Source organism: Aspergillus flavus, chromosome 2, assembly GCF_009017415.1.
Source record: "Aspergillus flavus chromosome 2, complete sequence".
Taxonomy (NCBI): Eukaryota; Fungi; Ascomycota; class Eurotiomycetes; order Eurotiales; family Aspergillaceae; genus Aspergillus; species Aspergillus flavus.
The window spans coordinates 1,162,616-1,179,046 of record NC_092409.1 but is presented as its reverse complement, the minus strand read 5'-3'; the positions used below and the strand labels follow the sequence as shown (position 1 = coordinate 1,179,046).

The 16,431-nt window shown below is 50.1% G+C and overlaps 6 protein-coding genes across 6 annotated transcripts; 3 read left to right on the top strand and 3 right to left on the bottom strand.

Annotated features, from left to right (window-relative positions):
- Positions 1-1,876: 1,876 nt before the first annotated feature.
- On the top strand, positions 1,877-5,413 carry F9C07_9808 (putative cytochrome P450; the record flags this gene model as incomplete). The annotated part of the gene is made up of 5 exons (XM_071511946.1): positions 1,877-2,003; positions 2,060-2,302; positions 2,366-2,806; positions 2,855-3,838; positions 3,897-5,413. 5 exons carry the CDS (start codon positions 1,877-1,879, stop codon positions 5,411-5,413), a joined length of 3,312 nt encoding a protein of 1,103 aa, XP_071363594.1.
- A 215-nt stretch (positions 5,414-5,628) lies between these two features.
- On the bottom strand, positions 5,629-6,741 carry F9C07_2055254 (uncharacterized protein; the record flags this gene model as incomplete). Its single annotated transcript, XM_041289273.2, has 3 exons — positions 5,629-6,100; positions 6,211-6,510; positions 6,578-6,741. The coding sequence occupies 3 exons, from the start codon at positions 6,739-6,741 to the stop codon at positions 5,629-5,631; spliced, it is 936 nt and encodes a 311-aa protein (XP_041142243.2).
- Positions 6,742-9,715: 2,974 nt separating this feature from the next.
- F9C07_2056200 (MFS multidrug transporter) lies at positions 9,716-11,604 on the top strand (the record flags this gene model as incomplete). The annotated part of the gene is made up of 4 exons (XM_041289284.1): positions 9,716-10,041; positions 10,105-10,481; positions 10,537-10,810; positions 10,872-11,604. The coding sequence occupies 4 exons, from the start codon at positions 9,716-9,718 to the stop codon at positions 11,602-11,604; spliced, it is 1,710 nt and encodes a 569-aa protein (XP_041142242.1).
- Positions 11,605-11,852: 248 nt separating this feature from the next.
- On the bottom strand, positions 11,853-12,325 carry F9C07_9805 (CST complex subunit Ten1; the record flags this gene model as incomplete). Its single annotated transcript, XM_071511945.1, has 2 exons — positions 11,853-12,156; positions 12,240-12,325. 2 exons carry the CDS (start codon positions 12,323-12,325, stop codon positions 11,853-11,855), a joined length of 390 nt encoding a protein of 129 aa, XP_071363593.1.
- A 565-nt stretch (positions 12,326-12,890) lies between these two features.
- Positions 12,891-13,780, top strand: F9C07_2225199 (Snf7-domain-containing protein; the record flags this gene model as incomplete). The annotated part of the gene is made up of 4 exons (XM_041289283.1): positions 12,891-13,065; positions 13,143-13,347; positions 13,422-13,630; positions 13,698-13,780. The coding sequence occupies 4 exons, from the start codon at positions 12,891-12,893 to the stop codon at positions 13,778-13,780; spliced, it is 672 nt and encodes a 223-aa protein (XP_041142240.1).
- A 780-nt stretch (positions 13,781-14,560) lies between these two features.
- On the bottom strand, positions 14,561-16,410 carry F9C07_9803 (chromatin remodelling complex Rsc7/Swp82 subunit-domain-containing protein; the record flags this gene model as incomplete). The annotated part of the gene is made up of 3 exons (XM_041289271.1): positions 14,561-15,152; positions 15,215-16,268; positions 16,362-16,410. The coding sequence occupies 3 exons, from the start codon at positions 16,408-16,410 to the stop codon at positions 14,561-14,563; spliced, it is 1,695 nt and encodes a 564-aa protein (XP_041142239.1).
- Between the last annotated feature and the right edge of the window lie 21 nt (positions 16,411-16,431).

Below are 16,431 nucleotides of genomic sequence, written 5' to 3'. Positions count from 1 at the left end.
AGCCAATATCTTTCTTGTTCGCAGTGTGGGGCGCTAATTCAGCGCTATATCTGTTGCTCCTGTTAGCCAAATTCTATCTGCGACTATCAATGACTCCGATACATACATAGCCCAATTATGTTAGCCAGACTACCCAGCCTTGAAGGAAGTCGCATGTACACCCCCAACAGAGCAGACGATCTGAAAAGAAAATCGAAGCCATTTTAGCGGCCCCTGCACCTCAATTTAAGTCGCTCGGGGGAGTCCCCGACGCTATTCGGTTCCAGCTTTGGCCCCTTCGGTTAGGGAGCGAGCCATTTTCATTCGCCGTTGGAGACTTGCATGGGTCTCGGGTTACGTTGTGGATGGTGAGCTGATTTGGTTGGCAGGGGTGCGAATCCTCATATTGGAATGGGATCTTTTATATAACGATGGTTTTCGGGATTTATATCGACATGATGGGACTACCAAATATGAGATGAAAATGGAAACCTTTTCTAGCCACACCTTGGCTGTACCGTTTCGAATGCTTACACAGTACGGAGTATGGTCCTGGTAACTTGAACTAACCGGTTATGGATGTGAGTGACTAATCAACGTGTTGGACTGCGGTCATTGGCCGTGAAGGCCGAGGTTCAAAGTACACAGTAAAAATGTACACAGTACAAATCTGGTAGTAGTAACGGAGTACCCACCTTACTACTAGTACTCATTGTACGACACCTCCATTGTGCCTAGAGTACAAGCTGATACCCCATCCAGCAGTTGGACTTATCCTGTAATCACTGGTGGAGCGTTGCTTGAAACCCAAGAGGTCGTGTAATGATATCACTTCGCGCAGGAAATCTCACACACTCCGAATACATACGGAGTACGCTCTTGTACTAGTCTATAGTCCACATCAGGCGAACATATTCTTCTATGGAGTACTGCATGATCTCTCTTCTCGGCTAAGAATGGACAGGCAGAAGGATCTTAGATTAGGGTTTGCAATCCCTGGCAGATCTTTTCACTACCGATCTACTCCGTCGATCGAACCGCGGAAATCGCTGAGGCTCCAATGACCATGTGCCAGTTAGGGCTGTGAGCTCTTGCAGAAGGTCTGGATGGTAGGCCGTACTGGCATCAGAGGGATCCATAGTGTAGCAGGGACCCACGGTCTAGCCTCTAGGGTTCGACTGATATAGCATGTGATTGTAGACCAATGATAGGAATGCTAATTGTCAACTGACTTTAAGGCAGTTATGCATGTACATAGCTTGAGAGATGATCCAGGAGTTACGATCGTTCTCCCTCGGTTGACCAGACTATGTGATTAGTAACCCCGTTATTGCTGATAATAATTAAATCACTATCACTATAGATAGTAAAATGAGGATCAGTCTTCTCTCGGAGACATGACCCAAGAAGATTAAGTTGCATACTTGGTCGTTAGGAGGGTGGAGACGAGAGCCAGGAGTATAGTGGGGCAGCGCCACACTTTGCTTGTATATCCGCTCGTACATCCGACGGGCAACGATATGCAACATCGGTGATCCCGACCTCCCGTGCCCGACTCGGTCTGCTTTCATAGAAGCTTTGGTGACGTCGATGACTCGTTACAGGAATTACTCTTGGTACGATTGGCGCAGAGTGGACATGCCGAGCCACAACGACGACGCAAACTTACCTTTTTGGTATGTCTGATACACAGGACAGAGTGTGGATCGAATAGTATAAAGCATGGAGACTGCCCACGAAAGCTGTTTCTTTCCATTTCTTTCTCATAACAGAAACCCAACCAAACCTTATATATTTCGTCTTTATAATACCTACCGACTGCCCCGCACCAGCTCTTCTTTCTCCTCCCCTTCAGTGAAGACACGAAACTCATCCCTCACAGTAAACCTCCCACACAATGAGCACGCCCAAGGCCGAACCCGTTCCCATCCCGGGGCCGCGGGGTGTGCCTCTGATGGGAAACATCCTCGATATTGAGAGCGAAATCCCTCTAAGAAGCTTGGAAATGATGGCAGATACTTATGGTATGAACAATGGCGATAATCCTGTTTTGAGAATAAACATTGATTTTTTTTTACAGGTCCTATCTATCGGTTAACGACCTTTGGATTCTCACGTTGCATGATCAGCTCCCACGAGCTGGCAGCCGAGGTGTTCGATGAGGAGCGTTTTACCAAAAAGATTATGGCAGGCCTCAGTGAGCTTCGCCACGGTATCCACGATGGTTTATTCACGGCCCATATGGGCGAGGAGAATTGGGAGATTGCACATCGCGTTTTGATGCCCGCCTTCGGGCCCCTCAACATCCAAAATATGTTCGATGGTACATCCTGCGTTGAGCTTGAGAGTGGTATGGAAGTGCGACAGCGGCTAACGTAGAGTATAGAAATGCACGACATTGCGACACAGTTGGTGATGAAGTGGGCTCGACAAGGGCCCAAGCAGAAAATCATGGTCACAGATGATTTCACCCGCCTTACATTGGATACCATCGCCCTATGTGCCATGGGCACCCGATTCAATTCTTTCTATAGCGAAGAGATGCATCCCTTTGTGGACGCAATGGTTGGGATGTTGAAGACTGCGGGCGACCGCTCCCGTCGCCCAGGCTTGGTCAACAACCTGCCTACTACTGAAAACAACAAGTACTGGGAGGATATCGACTACCTCCGCAACCTTTGCAAGGAGCTTGTTGATACCCGCAAAGAAAATCCTACGGACAAGAAAGATTTGCTCAATGCTCTAATCAATGGCCGTGACCCGAAGACCGGCAAGGGCATGTCATATGACTCCATCATTGATAATATGATCACTTTCCTGATTGCTGGTGAGTATACATCTGTGAAAAAACTAGGTTTGTTTTAACACCGGATAGGACATGAAACCACCTCTGGTTTGCTTTCGTTCGCCTTCTACAACATGCTCAAGAACCCCCAGGCATATCAGAAAGCTCAGGAGGAAGTGGACAGAGTCATTGGACGCCGCAGGATTACCGTCGAGGACCTGCAAAAGCTGCCTTACATTACTGCTGTCATGCGTGAAACCTTACGACTCACCCCTACTGCACCCGCTATTGCAGTCGGCCCTCACCCGACCAAGAACCACGAGGACCCCGTCACTCTTGGTAACGGAAAATATGTTCTTGGCAAAGACGAGCCATGTGCTCTCTTGTTGGGCAAGATTCAGCGTGATCCCAAGGTGTACGGCCCCGATGCAGAGGAATTCAAGCCAGAGCGGATGCTGGATGAGCATTTCAACAAGCTGCCTAAGCACGCGTGGAAACCCTTCGGAAACGGAATGCGAGCATGTATCGGTCGGCCGTTTGCCTGGCAGGAAGCGCTCCTCGTCATTGCGATGTTGTTGCAAAACTTCAACTTCCAGATGGATGATCCGTCCTACAACATTCAACTCAAGCAGACGCTCACCATCAAGCCCAATCATTTCTATATGAGAGCTGCTCTTCGCGAGGGCTTGGACGCTGTGCACCTAGGATCAGCATTGAGCGCTAGCAGCAGCGAGCATGCGGATCACGCTGCCGGCCATGGTAAGGCAGGCGCCGCTAAGAAGGGTGCCGATTTGAAGCCTATGCATGTATACTACGGTAGCAACACTGGAACCTGTGAGGCCTTTGCAAGACGCCTCGCCGATGATGCCACTAGCTATGGCTACTCGGCCGAGGTTGATTCGCTAGATTCGGCCAAAGATAGCATCCCCAAGAATGGGCCGGTTGTTTTCATCACCGCGTCTTATGAAGGACAGCCCCCAGATAATGCCGCCCATTTCTTCGAGTGGCTCAGCGCTTTGAAGGGCGACAAACCCTTGGACGGCGTTAATTATGCTGTGTTCGGCTGTGGACATCGTAAGTGTATTCAATCCCTCATTTTGCAGGTAAACCCTCTAACAAAGGACGAATTTAGACGATTGGCAGTCAACTTTCTACCGCATTCCTAAGGAAGTTAACCGCCTTGTTGGCGAGAATGGCGCAAATAGGCTCTGCGAGATCGGTCTGGCCGACACAGCCAACGCTGATATCGTCACGGATTTCGATACCTGGGGTGAAACTTCGTTTTGGCCAGCAGTTGCCGCTAAATTCGGTTCAAACACCCAGGGCTCCCAGAAGTCATCCACCTTCCGTGTAGAGGTCAGCTCGGGTCACAGAGCAACTACCCTCGGTCTCCAACTGCAAGAAGGTCTTGTCGTGGAGAACACGCTCCTCACTCAGGCTGGCGTGCCTGCCAAGCGGACTATTCGCTTCAAGCTCCCTACTGATACGCAGTACAAGTGCGGTGACTACCTGGCCATCCTCCCAGTGAACCCCAGCACTGTAGTCCGCAAAGTCATGAGCCGTTTCGATCTTCCCTGGGACGCCGTACTCCGCATCGAGAAGGCATCTCCCTCATCCTCGAAACACATTTCCATCCCAATGGATACCCAAGTCTCCGCCTACGACCTGTTCGCCACATACGTCGAACTCTCGCAGCCCGCATCGAAGCGTGACCTAGCAGTCCTCGCCGACGCAGCAGCCGTAGACCCCGAAACCCAAGCCGAACTACAGGCGATCGCCTCCGACCCAGCCCGGTTCGCCGAGATCTCCCAGAAGCGCATCAGCGTATTGGACCTACTGCTTCAATACCCCTCCATCAACCTCGCGATCGGAGACTTCGTCGCCATGCTCCCTCCCATGCGTGTCCGCCAGTACTCCATCTCCTCCTCCCCCTTAGTCGACCCCACCGAATGCTCCATCACCTTCTCCGTCCTGAAAGCCCCATCCCTCGCCGCCCTCACCAAAGAAGACGAATACCTCGGCGTTGCATCAACCTACCTTTCCGAACTCCGCTCCGGCGAACGCGTCCAACTCTCCGTCCGCCCCTCGCACACTGGCTTCAAGCCCCCCACCGAACTCAGTACCCCAATGATCATGGCCTGCGCCGGCAGCGGCCTCGCCCCCTTCCGCGGCTTCGTGATGGACCGCGCCGAGAAAATCCGCGGCCGTCGCAGCTCCGGCTCCATGCCCGAACAACCCGCTAAAGCGATCCTCTACGCCGGCTGCCGCACCCAAGGCAAGGACGACATCCACGCCGACGAGCTGGCCGAATGGGAGAAGATCGGTGCCGTGGAAGTCAGACGGGCCTACAGCCGTCCCAGCGACGGGTCGAAGGGCACACACGTGCAGGATCTCATGATGGAAGATAAGAAGGAGCTCATTGATCTCTTTGAGAGCGGGGCTAGGATCTATGTCTGTGGTACGCCGGGCGTGGGTAATGCCGTCCGGGATTCGATTAAGAGTATGTTCCTCGAGAGACGGGAGGAGATTCGTCGCATTGCGAAGGAGAAGGGCGAGCCTGTTTCGGACGATGATGAGGAGACGGCGTTTGAGAAGTTCTTAGATGACATGAAGACTAAGGAGCGGTATACTACGGATGTTTTTGCTTAATTTAAGTGGTGGGCTTATTTGACTTTGGACATATTTTGGGTTCTATATCATGGATTCTAGCCGATTGAGCTGTTTCGGGTTTATTATGTTGTTTTTTCAGCTGCATACCCTGCATTACTATCATGTGCATTAGATTGAGTACTCAAATCCAACAAAAGTCATACACATCATATCATCTTCCAACACCCGCTCATTAAACCATTCTCCTAAATCCCCTATCCAGCAATCACCCTCAAAACCCCCAAATCAACATCCGGCAACAAACTCGACAAATTCGGCAAAATAGTCATCCCACAAATCCCCGCAATATCCCTCAAAACCGCCATCGCACCATCCAACTCCCTCCCCCACCGTACCCTCTGACACTCGTGCAGCACCAGCGCCATAGCAGTGCCCCGACAGACCTCCTCGAAGGTGACCTCGCCGTGCCAGTACGCGTAGATGAGGATGAACGCGGAGGTCATGATACGTTTCACCTGGCGCCAGGTGAGGGGCAGGCGGCCCTCCATGGCGAGGAGGCTGGCGGAGGGGTTGTGGAGGTTTTGGGCAGCGTTGGGAGCCATGGAGGGGTTGTAGGTTTGGAAGTAGAGGAGCAGGATCATTTGGGAGGAACGGACGCAGATGCTCATTGAAGGGATCCAGTCTTCTGTTAGGGGGAGGCGGTGCACGCGGAGGGTTATTCTTGCCCTAGTGAATTTCCTCTATCAGTGACAGGAAATAAGAGATGCTGGGGGAGGTGGAAGTCTGATGGGGGGTTGGGTGATAGTGTGGTTAGTTTGCGTTTTGCATGCACTTACCAGAACATATGGATCTGGACGGGGACTTCATAGTTCATGGTGAATCCGTCAAGTCCGAGAAATGGCTGCATTGGTTTTCGGGCCGATTTGGAAACGCACCCGAGGAGTTCCTCGAGGTGGTATATGTTGCTGTGGTCGCAGGGTTTTCCGTATAGTGCTTCCAGGACTTGGCCGTTGGCTACGAGGATGTCGAATAAGGGCCGGAAATCAGGCTCTTCTTCGAGGACGTGGTCGAAGACGTTGGCTTTGTAGTCGGTTGTTTTGATGAGAGGGGGCGTGTTGTTGCTCATGGCGCAGCATCTAGTATTGGTTAATTTTAGGATTGCCTTCGGGTTATGTATGTACGGGCAAATGGGGAGGTGCTCACTGGTCGTGGAAATACAAAAACAGGTACAGTTTCGCCGGGAGCGTACAGCGATCTGGGGACACCGTTTCATTTATTTTCAGTTCGTGGGCTGTGCGGATGGCCATGATAAGGGCGGCTGTGTCCTGATTATCTGGTCCTGTTTTCAGGAGATATAAATGCTGCATATAGCATGCGATGCAAAGGTCCAGTGAAGGTTTCACATAACGATAATTGAGCAGATAGCGAGAACTCAAGAAATATGCGGAAGCATTGCTATCGATCTGTTTGGGATATATGCAACACAGTGCTAATGCGGAGAGAAGAAGACTAAGTCGATCGAGGGGTATGTTCAGGTTGATGAGGTCCTGAATCGGCATGTAGCTCTTGTGACAAGGGATTTGGGACAGTATATCACTTGCGAGCGTTTTTAGATATGACACTTCCACTGGAGAGAGTCGCGCGACAAACTCCGCTGCTGATACTGAGAGGAGCTGATGTATTGTTGTAGCATCGACGCAGACGGACTCTGGGGAGCTGAAACCCACGCTGCGTTGGCTATCATCTGGGACTGCCGTCGGCTCTTCAAGGGTGCATTTCAGGACAACATCTACGACCATTTAATCATTGAACTCTGCCATGCGGAGATGGCTACCAACCGTATGTTGAGTAGATGTAGTTGAAAACTAATTCCTTGACATAGTCTGCAGGATCAGTCTTTGAGATCGGAGTAAGTTCTCTGCTGCTACTCAGCTTGGCGGTCCGTGGCTCTGTATAGCTGTTTGGCAGGACTTCGTCCATTTCCCGGGGCTTACGTCTTCGTGACGGCCTAATATCCTTGATTAGAGATGCACAAAATGAAAGGGATGAAGTACGAAAGTCTATAAAGGAATTGAAGAGAAAGGGAAGAGAAAGGAGCCATGTCTAGAAATACCGTACCTTGCCTTCTCTCGAACTATACATCGCACCCCAGCAGATATACAGTTCTGACACGGCAATGGTGGACGACATCGCTTCTTAGATGCACGACAGTGATCGCAGGCCTTCGAAGCTCGTAAGTTCATCCTTTTGATGGACTAAGTGGATCGCCAGGTTGAAGCTTCCTGTCAACAGAACAAACAGACGATTTGCGTAAAGGTAGGGTTCTCATTGGATATTCCAGTTAACCGTGTATAATCCGATGAAATGCATACACTTCAATGATACAATATGTATCGTATCCCTCCCCTAACATATTCAGTATCGTTGTCTATCTATGGGGCTTTAGAACTATGAAAGATCTGTTTTCTGCAGTCCAATTCCGCTCTAACTCGTTAACCTAACTCTGCCGTTGCCGCTTTAGAGAGGGTCCCACGTGATACCGCAAACGAGTCATGTCTGATCAATAATAAATTAAAAAGGGCATAGCTTATTTAAAGTTCTGCTGCCAGAAGGGGAGGAAATCACACAGAGCCCTAAGTATACATTTTAGGGAGTCAGGTATATTTAATACCCCTGACTTTGCCGGGGCACCTCATGCATATCCAGGGTTTCATTTATTCACTTGGAGCCCGCCATAGTCTGTGCACATTGACGGGGCACTTTATCATTTTCGCAGGGCACTTGAGTTCAATAATCACCACCTCCAGGGAGAGGGTATGCTCTTCCATGAAGAATAATATTTAAAGCGCTACCTCTTCTCAATATTTTACCAATATCTTACCTATCAACTACTACCATAGAGTTTAGTAGTTACTTATCGCCCTCGTGTTTCCGGAACTAACAGCCGAAAGCCCCCATATCCCGCATGGATACCCAATGGATCCAGGCCTTCACTCTGACCACGATCGCCTCTACTCCATTCCCTTTTTAGTGGCGTTTCACCTCTTGACTTTTGTCCCTGTGATCGGCAAACCGGCACGAGCGGTAAACCGGAACTGATGCTTCAAGCTCACTGGGCAAAAAACTCGTCGTCACAACGGGTGTTGTGGTGTTTTATGTGGACGAAAGACCCCCAATTGATGAGTCATTCATTCTTCGGCTAACGTCCTGGTGGAGTCGACCTAACCTTGGCAGTTTAGTGATGAGGGACTCGCCATTTCTTCCATCACTGATTGATTGATCCATTCATTCACTGTCCACTGACTGGGGCCGTATGGACTCCTCCCCCGTCTGGAGTACGGGGATATGGGGTAAATGAGCTTAAGCTGAGCATTGAAGAACACCAACAAGGCATTCGAACCTACAATTGACTGTAAACACCCATACTTAGATCATAAACGGCGCTAAACTATCATACTCGGAATGACCTCGGAAATGAGCTGCTCCTGGGTGAGGGCCCGGGATTTGTTCCACAACACATGATACAGCGTCAGCTTAGGTGGCCAACACCTACCAAGTTTCCAAGATGAAAGATGCATGAGTCTACCTGGATAGGTCGATCTCTAGCGGTAAGAGATCAATCTTTTCTCCGAAGGTCTTCTATGTATGTCTAGGACATGTGGAGGCAATTGCTCGACCTCGGACTCTGGCCGGCAAGAGAAATGAGATACCCGAGCAGACAACGTTAACATGATTGCGAATTCTCTTGGCGACTGAGACTGTGAGTTCTTTATGTACGAGACTCTTGGAATATCATACCACATTTAGCATAGATCACATTTGCTCGTGCCCTAAGGAAATGTGTCGACGCCTTATCTCCATATACTAAAGTAACTGCACTTGCCTCTGAGCCCCACATCTACCCAGATAATTATTAACGAACAAAGGCGCTAATCATTACAGTGAAAAATAAAACTGTCAATCCTTCCCTGTCCAGATATTTTTGGTCTTATTTTTCTGAGGGCCTGTTGTGTTTCACTTCTATTACTTCGTCACAGGCTGTCCTAAGAGAGCCTCTCATCCAGGTGAAACTATTTGCTCTACCAAAATTCAACCACCAAGTGTAGCCATAGCTCTCAGGCTTGTACGAGGACAAAACTTTTTTTTATCTCTTTTCAATCTTCCAATCCATGCTCTCGTCCATCTGTAAGAGTTTAATGTACCTTATCGAGATCCCCGCCTAATATCCTGCGTCTCGATTCCTCCGGCGGGAAACTATATAGACCAGGGATCTGCTCTGTGCGACTCACTGGATAGGGCTTCAGGGAGTTCGATTTGCTATCGCGAACATTCTCAGGCAGGATGCCTTCCTCTAAGCATCACCCTTCCGATTGCGAGAAATGGCCCCAACACGCCCAGGAGGAGGCCTCTCCGGCGGATACCAATTCGCTTGCCGAGTCTACCTCGACGGAGGATACTGAAGAACTACAACAAATTGTCACACAAGCTTCGCGACAGTCGGTGCCTTCTCTGGCCAGAAAGACCACCACTATCGGTACTAACGCAACGTCGGACCCGAGGTACGAAGTCGACTTTGAGGATGAAAATGATCGGATGAACCCCAAAAACTGGTCGCTCAGGTACAAAGGGATGGGAATTGCGTTTCTGTCCTGGAACACTCTGGTCATGTAAGTATTTCCGTTTATATACATTGCCGACTGTGAGAATTAAACGTGCCTAACGGTAACCAGTGTCTTGTACTCCACCTCATATACCTCTGGCGTCGCAGACATCGCGGCCGAGTTTGGGACTTCAAGCACTATTGTTACCTTGGGCCTTACTCTATACCTTATCGGCCTTGCTGTTGGCTCTATGTTTATGGCACCCTTAAGTGAGGTGTACGGTCGAAAGCCCGTATCTGTGGGTTGCTTGTTTGTTTTTATGGTTTTGATCATACCCTGTGCGCGCGCGGAATCTGTAGCCACTCTCATCGTTGTACGATTCATTGGTGCTTTCTTTGGTAGTGTCATGATTTCCACTGCGCCAGGAATGGTGTCAGATCTAGTCAATGATGAAGAGCGAGCCCTCGCAATGTCGATTTGGAGTATTGGTCCAGTAAATGGCCCAGGTTCGTATCAATATGCGATCCCATTCAGTATGGCACATATCTAACCAGCCGTTAGTCTTGGGACCAATCATTGGAGGCTTTGTCACGCAATATCTCGGCTGGCGTTGGATGGACTGGATCGCGCTGATGCTATCCGGTGTCGCTCTAGTCTTCTCATTGATCATGAAAGAGACTTACGGTCCCATAATCCTCCAGAAGAAAGCTGCTCGCATGCGCAAAGAGACCGGGGACCCCTACTGGAGCCGATACGACCAAAAGGCTAGTCTAGGTGAGATCCTGAAAGTAAATTTGGGACGGCCCTTCGTCATGGCTGTCACCGAGCCTATCTGGTAAGATATCCCCCATCCACATCGCAACTCGCGGGTCTCCAGATCTAACAACCCACCCCAGCATATTCTGGAACATCTACATCGCAATCGTCTACGGCATCCTATACCTCTGCTTCACCGCCTATCCCATCGTCTTCCGCGATATTCGCGGCTGGTCCCTCGGACTCTCCGGCCTCGCCTTCCTGGGCATCGGCATCGGCTGCCTCATAACCATCGCCTGCGAACCCTTCATCCGCCGTATGATCAACAACCACGCAATCGACCCTGAGACCGGCAAAGTGCCCCCAGAAGCCATGGTCTCGATCGTATGCATTTCCGCCATCCTCATCCCCGCCGGCGAACTCTGGTTTGCATGGACCTGCGCTCCGGCGTCCATCCACTGGATTGTGCCCATCCTCGCGGGAGTTCCGTTTGGCGCTGGAAACACGGGCGTGTTCATTTATGCGTCGAATTATCTGTCGTATAGTTATGGAGTATACGCCGCGTCTGCCATGGCGGGTAACTCTGTCATTCGGAGTATTTTGGGCGGTGTTTTGCCCTTGGTGGGTACGTATCTCTATGCTGGGATTGGACCTAATTGGTCTGGGACATTGCTTGGTTTGCTTGAGGTGGCTATTATTCCGATTCCGATTGTGTTCTATAAGTATGGATACAAGATCCGGAGGAAGAGTGCCTTGATTGTGCGGATGCAGGAGGATAAGAAGAGATTGGAGGGGAAGCGACTGCGTCTTCAGCAACGACTGGAGGCGAGAGCAAACGCAGAGGCAACCGAGAAAGAGAAGATGGAGGTTTAAACTGCAGCATCACCCAAAACGGCATACTCCACATTCAGCGATAATTTTCCCAAAAGTTCCAGTTATTCTCATATTTGGCGTCCGGTTCGATTTCAAGGCGCATATACGATATCGCATGTACGGCAACGAAGCATATGTGTTCAAGATAATCATAATGAATAGTGTGTTCAATATAAAGAGTGAAAATGTCACTTTGTTAAAATCACAATCAGCCTGCCTTGCATATTCCTGTCAATTGGAAGAAAATATCATTTAGGCCTCTGCACCCTTCGATCCACTTCTAATGAATTATGCAGAATCCTTTCGTACTCTCCCACTGCGATTGCTCCGGCTCGGAATACCATGACTGCCTCCACGTAGGCCGAGGACTCTTCTCTTCTCACGTACCCGAGCACGTTAACCCACGCCCCAACTCGCAACTCATCCGCCGTTACCGTTCCCAGAACGGCATTGACATCGACGGGGATGCTGGGTGGCTCTTGGGTTGGCTTACAGCGGGGGTAGTTATGTTCTAGGATTAGGTAGCCTGTGGTGATGTTATAGGTCTTTACGCTGTCGTTAGCCGACTGGTTAGCTGTTATACTAGGCATGTACGGCCGGAGATATACATATCCCAGAATGGACAATCTACGCACCAACCAAGAAACCGAACCTTCAAACCAGCAGGAAGAGAAGGTACACTAGAGAGAAAAGCTCTCGTAGAAGGAGGAGGGCCATTCATCCCTCAAATCACAGAAGCAGAACTGACATAATCCCCAGCATAAATCAAAAGCCGTCGCAACCTGGAGAAGGTCGAGGGTATTCAAGTTCCAATGCCTCAAAGATAACACTAAACCCAAAACAGAATCCAGGAATACAACCTCTATCCCACGTGATCAATACTCCGATAGGCTTAGCGCGTATGTCATAGGGCCAACGGAGGGGGAAAACGGATCTCATCCGCCATCGTGAATTCCCAATCGTCTCCAATATTGTTGCCTTGATTTGTTCTGCGCTAAGCAACCACCCCCTAGACCTATTCGTTGTTTTGTCGGAGATCGATTGTCCCCGATATTTGCATTTCGCGACAGCCTACGACGACACCGCCCAGACTCGACCACCGCCGCCCCTCCCTCTCTCTGCCTATTATCTTCCCTGCCTGACTCCACCACTTTCTACCGATTTCTAGTCCCGAGCGTCGAGGAGCATACAGACTTGGATAGTGGACAACTATCTGTAATAATACATTTTAAGAATTGGGACCGGAGGAAAACCACATAATATAACCCCTAAAACCGCTTATCAAGATGTGGTCATGGTTTGGCGGCTCGGCAGCCCAGAAGCGGAAGGATGCGCCTAAGGATGCGATCCTCAAGCTGCGGGAGCAGCTTGATATGCTGCAGAAGCGCGAGAAGCACCTGGAGAATCTGATGGAGGAGCAGGATGCCGTGGCGAGGAAGAACGTGACGACGAATAAGAATGGTATGGGGCTTTCCCTTTTCTCGTATCGCTGTATTCTATTCCCCGTTACCGGAGCGAATGAGACTGATATCGTCCAGCGGCCAAGTCTGCCCTGCGACGTAAGAAGGTGCACGAGAAGAACCTCGAACAGACGACGGCGCAAATCATCCAGCTAGAACAACAGATATATTCGATCGAGGCGGCGAATATCAACCAGGAGACTTTGAACGCGATGAAGCAGGCTGGCGCAGCCATGACGCAGATCCACGGTAACTTGACTATTGATAAGGTTGATGAGACAATGTGCGTGTTCCAATATTGGATATACCCTCTTCTATGGCTCTTTTGGGGACCAACGCCACTGACGGGGACTGCAGGGACCAACTCCGCGAGCAACACCAACTCAGCGAGGAAATCGCACAGGCTATCACAAACACCCAGATTGGCGACCAGGCAGACGAGACCGAGCTGGACGCCGAGCTCGAAGGTCTGGAACAGGAGGCGATGGACGAGCGGATGCTTCACACAGGGACAGTACCGGTTGCAGATCAACTCAATCGGTTACCGGCCGCGGCGAACGGAGAACGTAAGTCCCCCCTATCTGAAATAGATCTATCACCTAGAAAACCATCTAACCTAATTCTAAATTACAGCCAAAGGCAAATCAAAGGTACAAGAGGAAGAAGACGAGGAAGCAGAACTGGAGAAGCTGCGCGCGGAGATGGCTATGGGATAAACCACGTCACTTTATTTTACTCTATCTTTCCCGAGTTGTCTTCTTTTCTCACTTTGCTAGCCCATTCTATTCGATACAATCATTAAGCGTCGGTTAATTGAATTACGAAGTTCGTCATGATTAATATTTGAAAGACCCAAGATAGACACATATTTTCTGAGAAATTTAGTCGAATAACGTAGAGGACTCCCGAAAAAGAAAATATATTTAGACTGCAACCTATCACTTACGTACCATGCGAATTACGGATAGGTATTCCCACTCATTCTTAAGAGATCAATCAGATAGGATAGAATTAGTCATTAGTCTATGATCAATAAGCACTACTAAGTTCCTAGAAATGGTTGTCTGTACTAACCCTAATATAATTTATGGACTAAAAGTGTACCGCGACAGCTGTCAATGTAGGCCAGAGAGAGGGCCATTTAGATAATCTCAGACAAAAGTTGTTTCAGGGTCCATAGCAATAGATAGAGAGGACCATCTTGTGCCATATAGAAAGATTGATTGAATTGTCTAATCTGTCATCGACATGACATCCATATAAAGGCAAACCTGCTTGCCGCCGTCTCTGAGGTATCGGTGAAGAGACATTAATTGAAGAAATATTGGAACATAATACACCGCCGAAGCAAACGCAGAAGAACTCCCATTTTCTCATGCCAACCATAAAACCGGCCCAAACCAAGCACAGTGTCATACATAGAAAGAAATTAAACACTAAGTCCCGAGGCCGTCCTTCAAGGATTTAATCGACAAAGCTGGAAGAGTACGACCAGGTCAAGGAAACCAGGCATAACTCTTGAGCGGAGTCGTGCGAGCACCGTCGCCCACCTCGCTGTGCCACTTGGACTTCCATTCCCACTCGCGCGCAGCGGCCTCGACAAGAGCTTCCTTGCAGTCTGCGGGTAGCTCGGCCAGAATTTCGGGACTCACAAATTCAGGATATGATAGATTTGCGGTGCTGATGATACCGTTTGAGCCGAGATCATGCACATCGCCGTCAGGCCCGGGAATGCCCATATTGGAATACGGTGGAGTTTCGTAATGAACATCGTGGATAGCGAAACGACGAGAAAAGGCATAGGGAATCGTTGAAAAGATAGAGTCGTTGGTCGTTTCCTCGGTGGTCTTGTCATCTTGCGCGTCACTTTCAGTAGTTGGTTCCTCCTCTTCGGCTCCATTGGTGAGACTCAAAGTCGACATCTCTTTGGTCAACTTGGTCGCTACTCGAGGGTCTGGAGGTGGTAGACGCTCCCAACGAGCGTGTGAGGGCTGCATAATTTTGGGGTATTGCATAGCATTCGTATGAATATCGTATACGCCTCCAAGGTTTTCGCGACGTACGTTCGAAAGTATTGAATTATAATGGCTATCAGATGATTAGCATGCTGGTAGGTCAACGAAACCTTGTCATGCCACGGTGTGACTTACCTAGCTTCTCGGGCATGTTCGAGCATCCAGTTATCGCCAGTAACAGTCACTTTCCGCTTCTTAGAATCGACAGCCTTACCAGTAGGCAGAGGCACCGATGGTGCTTGGGTGTGATAGACGCTACTAGCTCCGTGCCACGCCACATATTGATTCTTGTTGTATGGCTCTCCCGGAGGGGGGAGCTTATCCTCAGGCACTGCGAGTTCACCCTCCACGTCCCCCCGCTCCCTGGCTGCCTTAACGTTGTAGTCATCAACGACTTTCCTGCCACCAACGATGATTTTGGCGCCAAATTCCCTAAACACGGACCGAGCGGTCACCACACCAATGGCTCGACCCTTATACGAATGAGGGATGATCTCTCTTTCAATGAGATCACGCTTGGCGTCATCATCGATGATGATCTTGTAAAGAAGCTTGTGTTTCTGAAAGAACAGGTAGGAGTCCCTGAATCCAATACATCGGGCTGGCTCTGTCGACAACATGTAATGTTTCTCGCCACGATTAAGAATCGTAAACGTACGAACACGATACTCTCGGTCGCCCTTCAAAACGCCATTCTTGTCCACTTTGGTCTCACCCTCAGGGTCATCTGGCAGGGCCACTTCATCATCAATGACGTCCATCATGTTCCCTTCCTTGTCAATCGGGACCTGGGTTACATGCGACGGTCCCCGATTCCGAGCCCATCGTCCGCCGCTAGCTGCAGGGCGACCACGTCTCCTCTTCACGGGCGTGCTTACATGAATCGGCGGCGCCGCCGTACCGTCGTCAGGCAGATCCCAGTCAGGGGGGCGGTTCTTCGGAGGCCGACCGATACGTCGTTTTCGCGGAATGGCGGACACACGGCCACGGGTTGGAGTGTCGCCGCGCGATGGAGGATGGGTGACTGCGGCAGGCTCGTCTTCCTGTGGCGGGTCGGGTTCGGGGACAACATCGGGATCCTTGTCGGACGCATCGCCTGGATCTTCTATGGCGGGAGAAGACCCGCGCGACTGAGGCGCTTCAGCCATTTCCTCATCGGAGGCATCGGGGAGCGGAGGAGGAGCATTCCCTATGGAGCTGTCAGTGGACGCGCCCGTGAGTGTGGTTTTTGTAAGATCGGGTCACGAGACAAAAAGACACGATGGGAGTGCGATGGACATACTCAGCGACTGTTGTGCTGCCTGTGCAGCCGCTCTAAGCTTCCTCGCCATCGCGACAGCAGCTATTCTGAG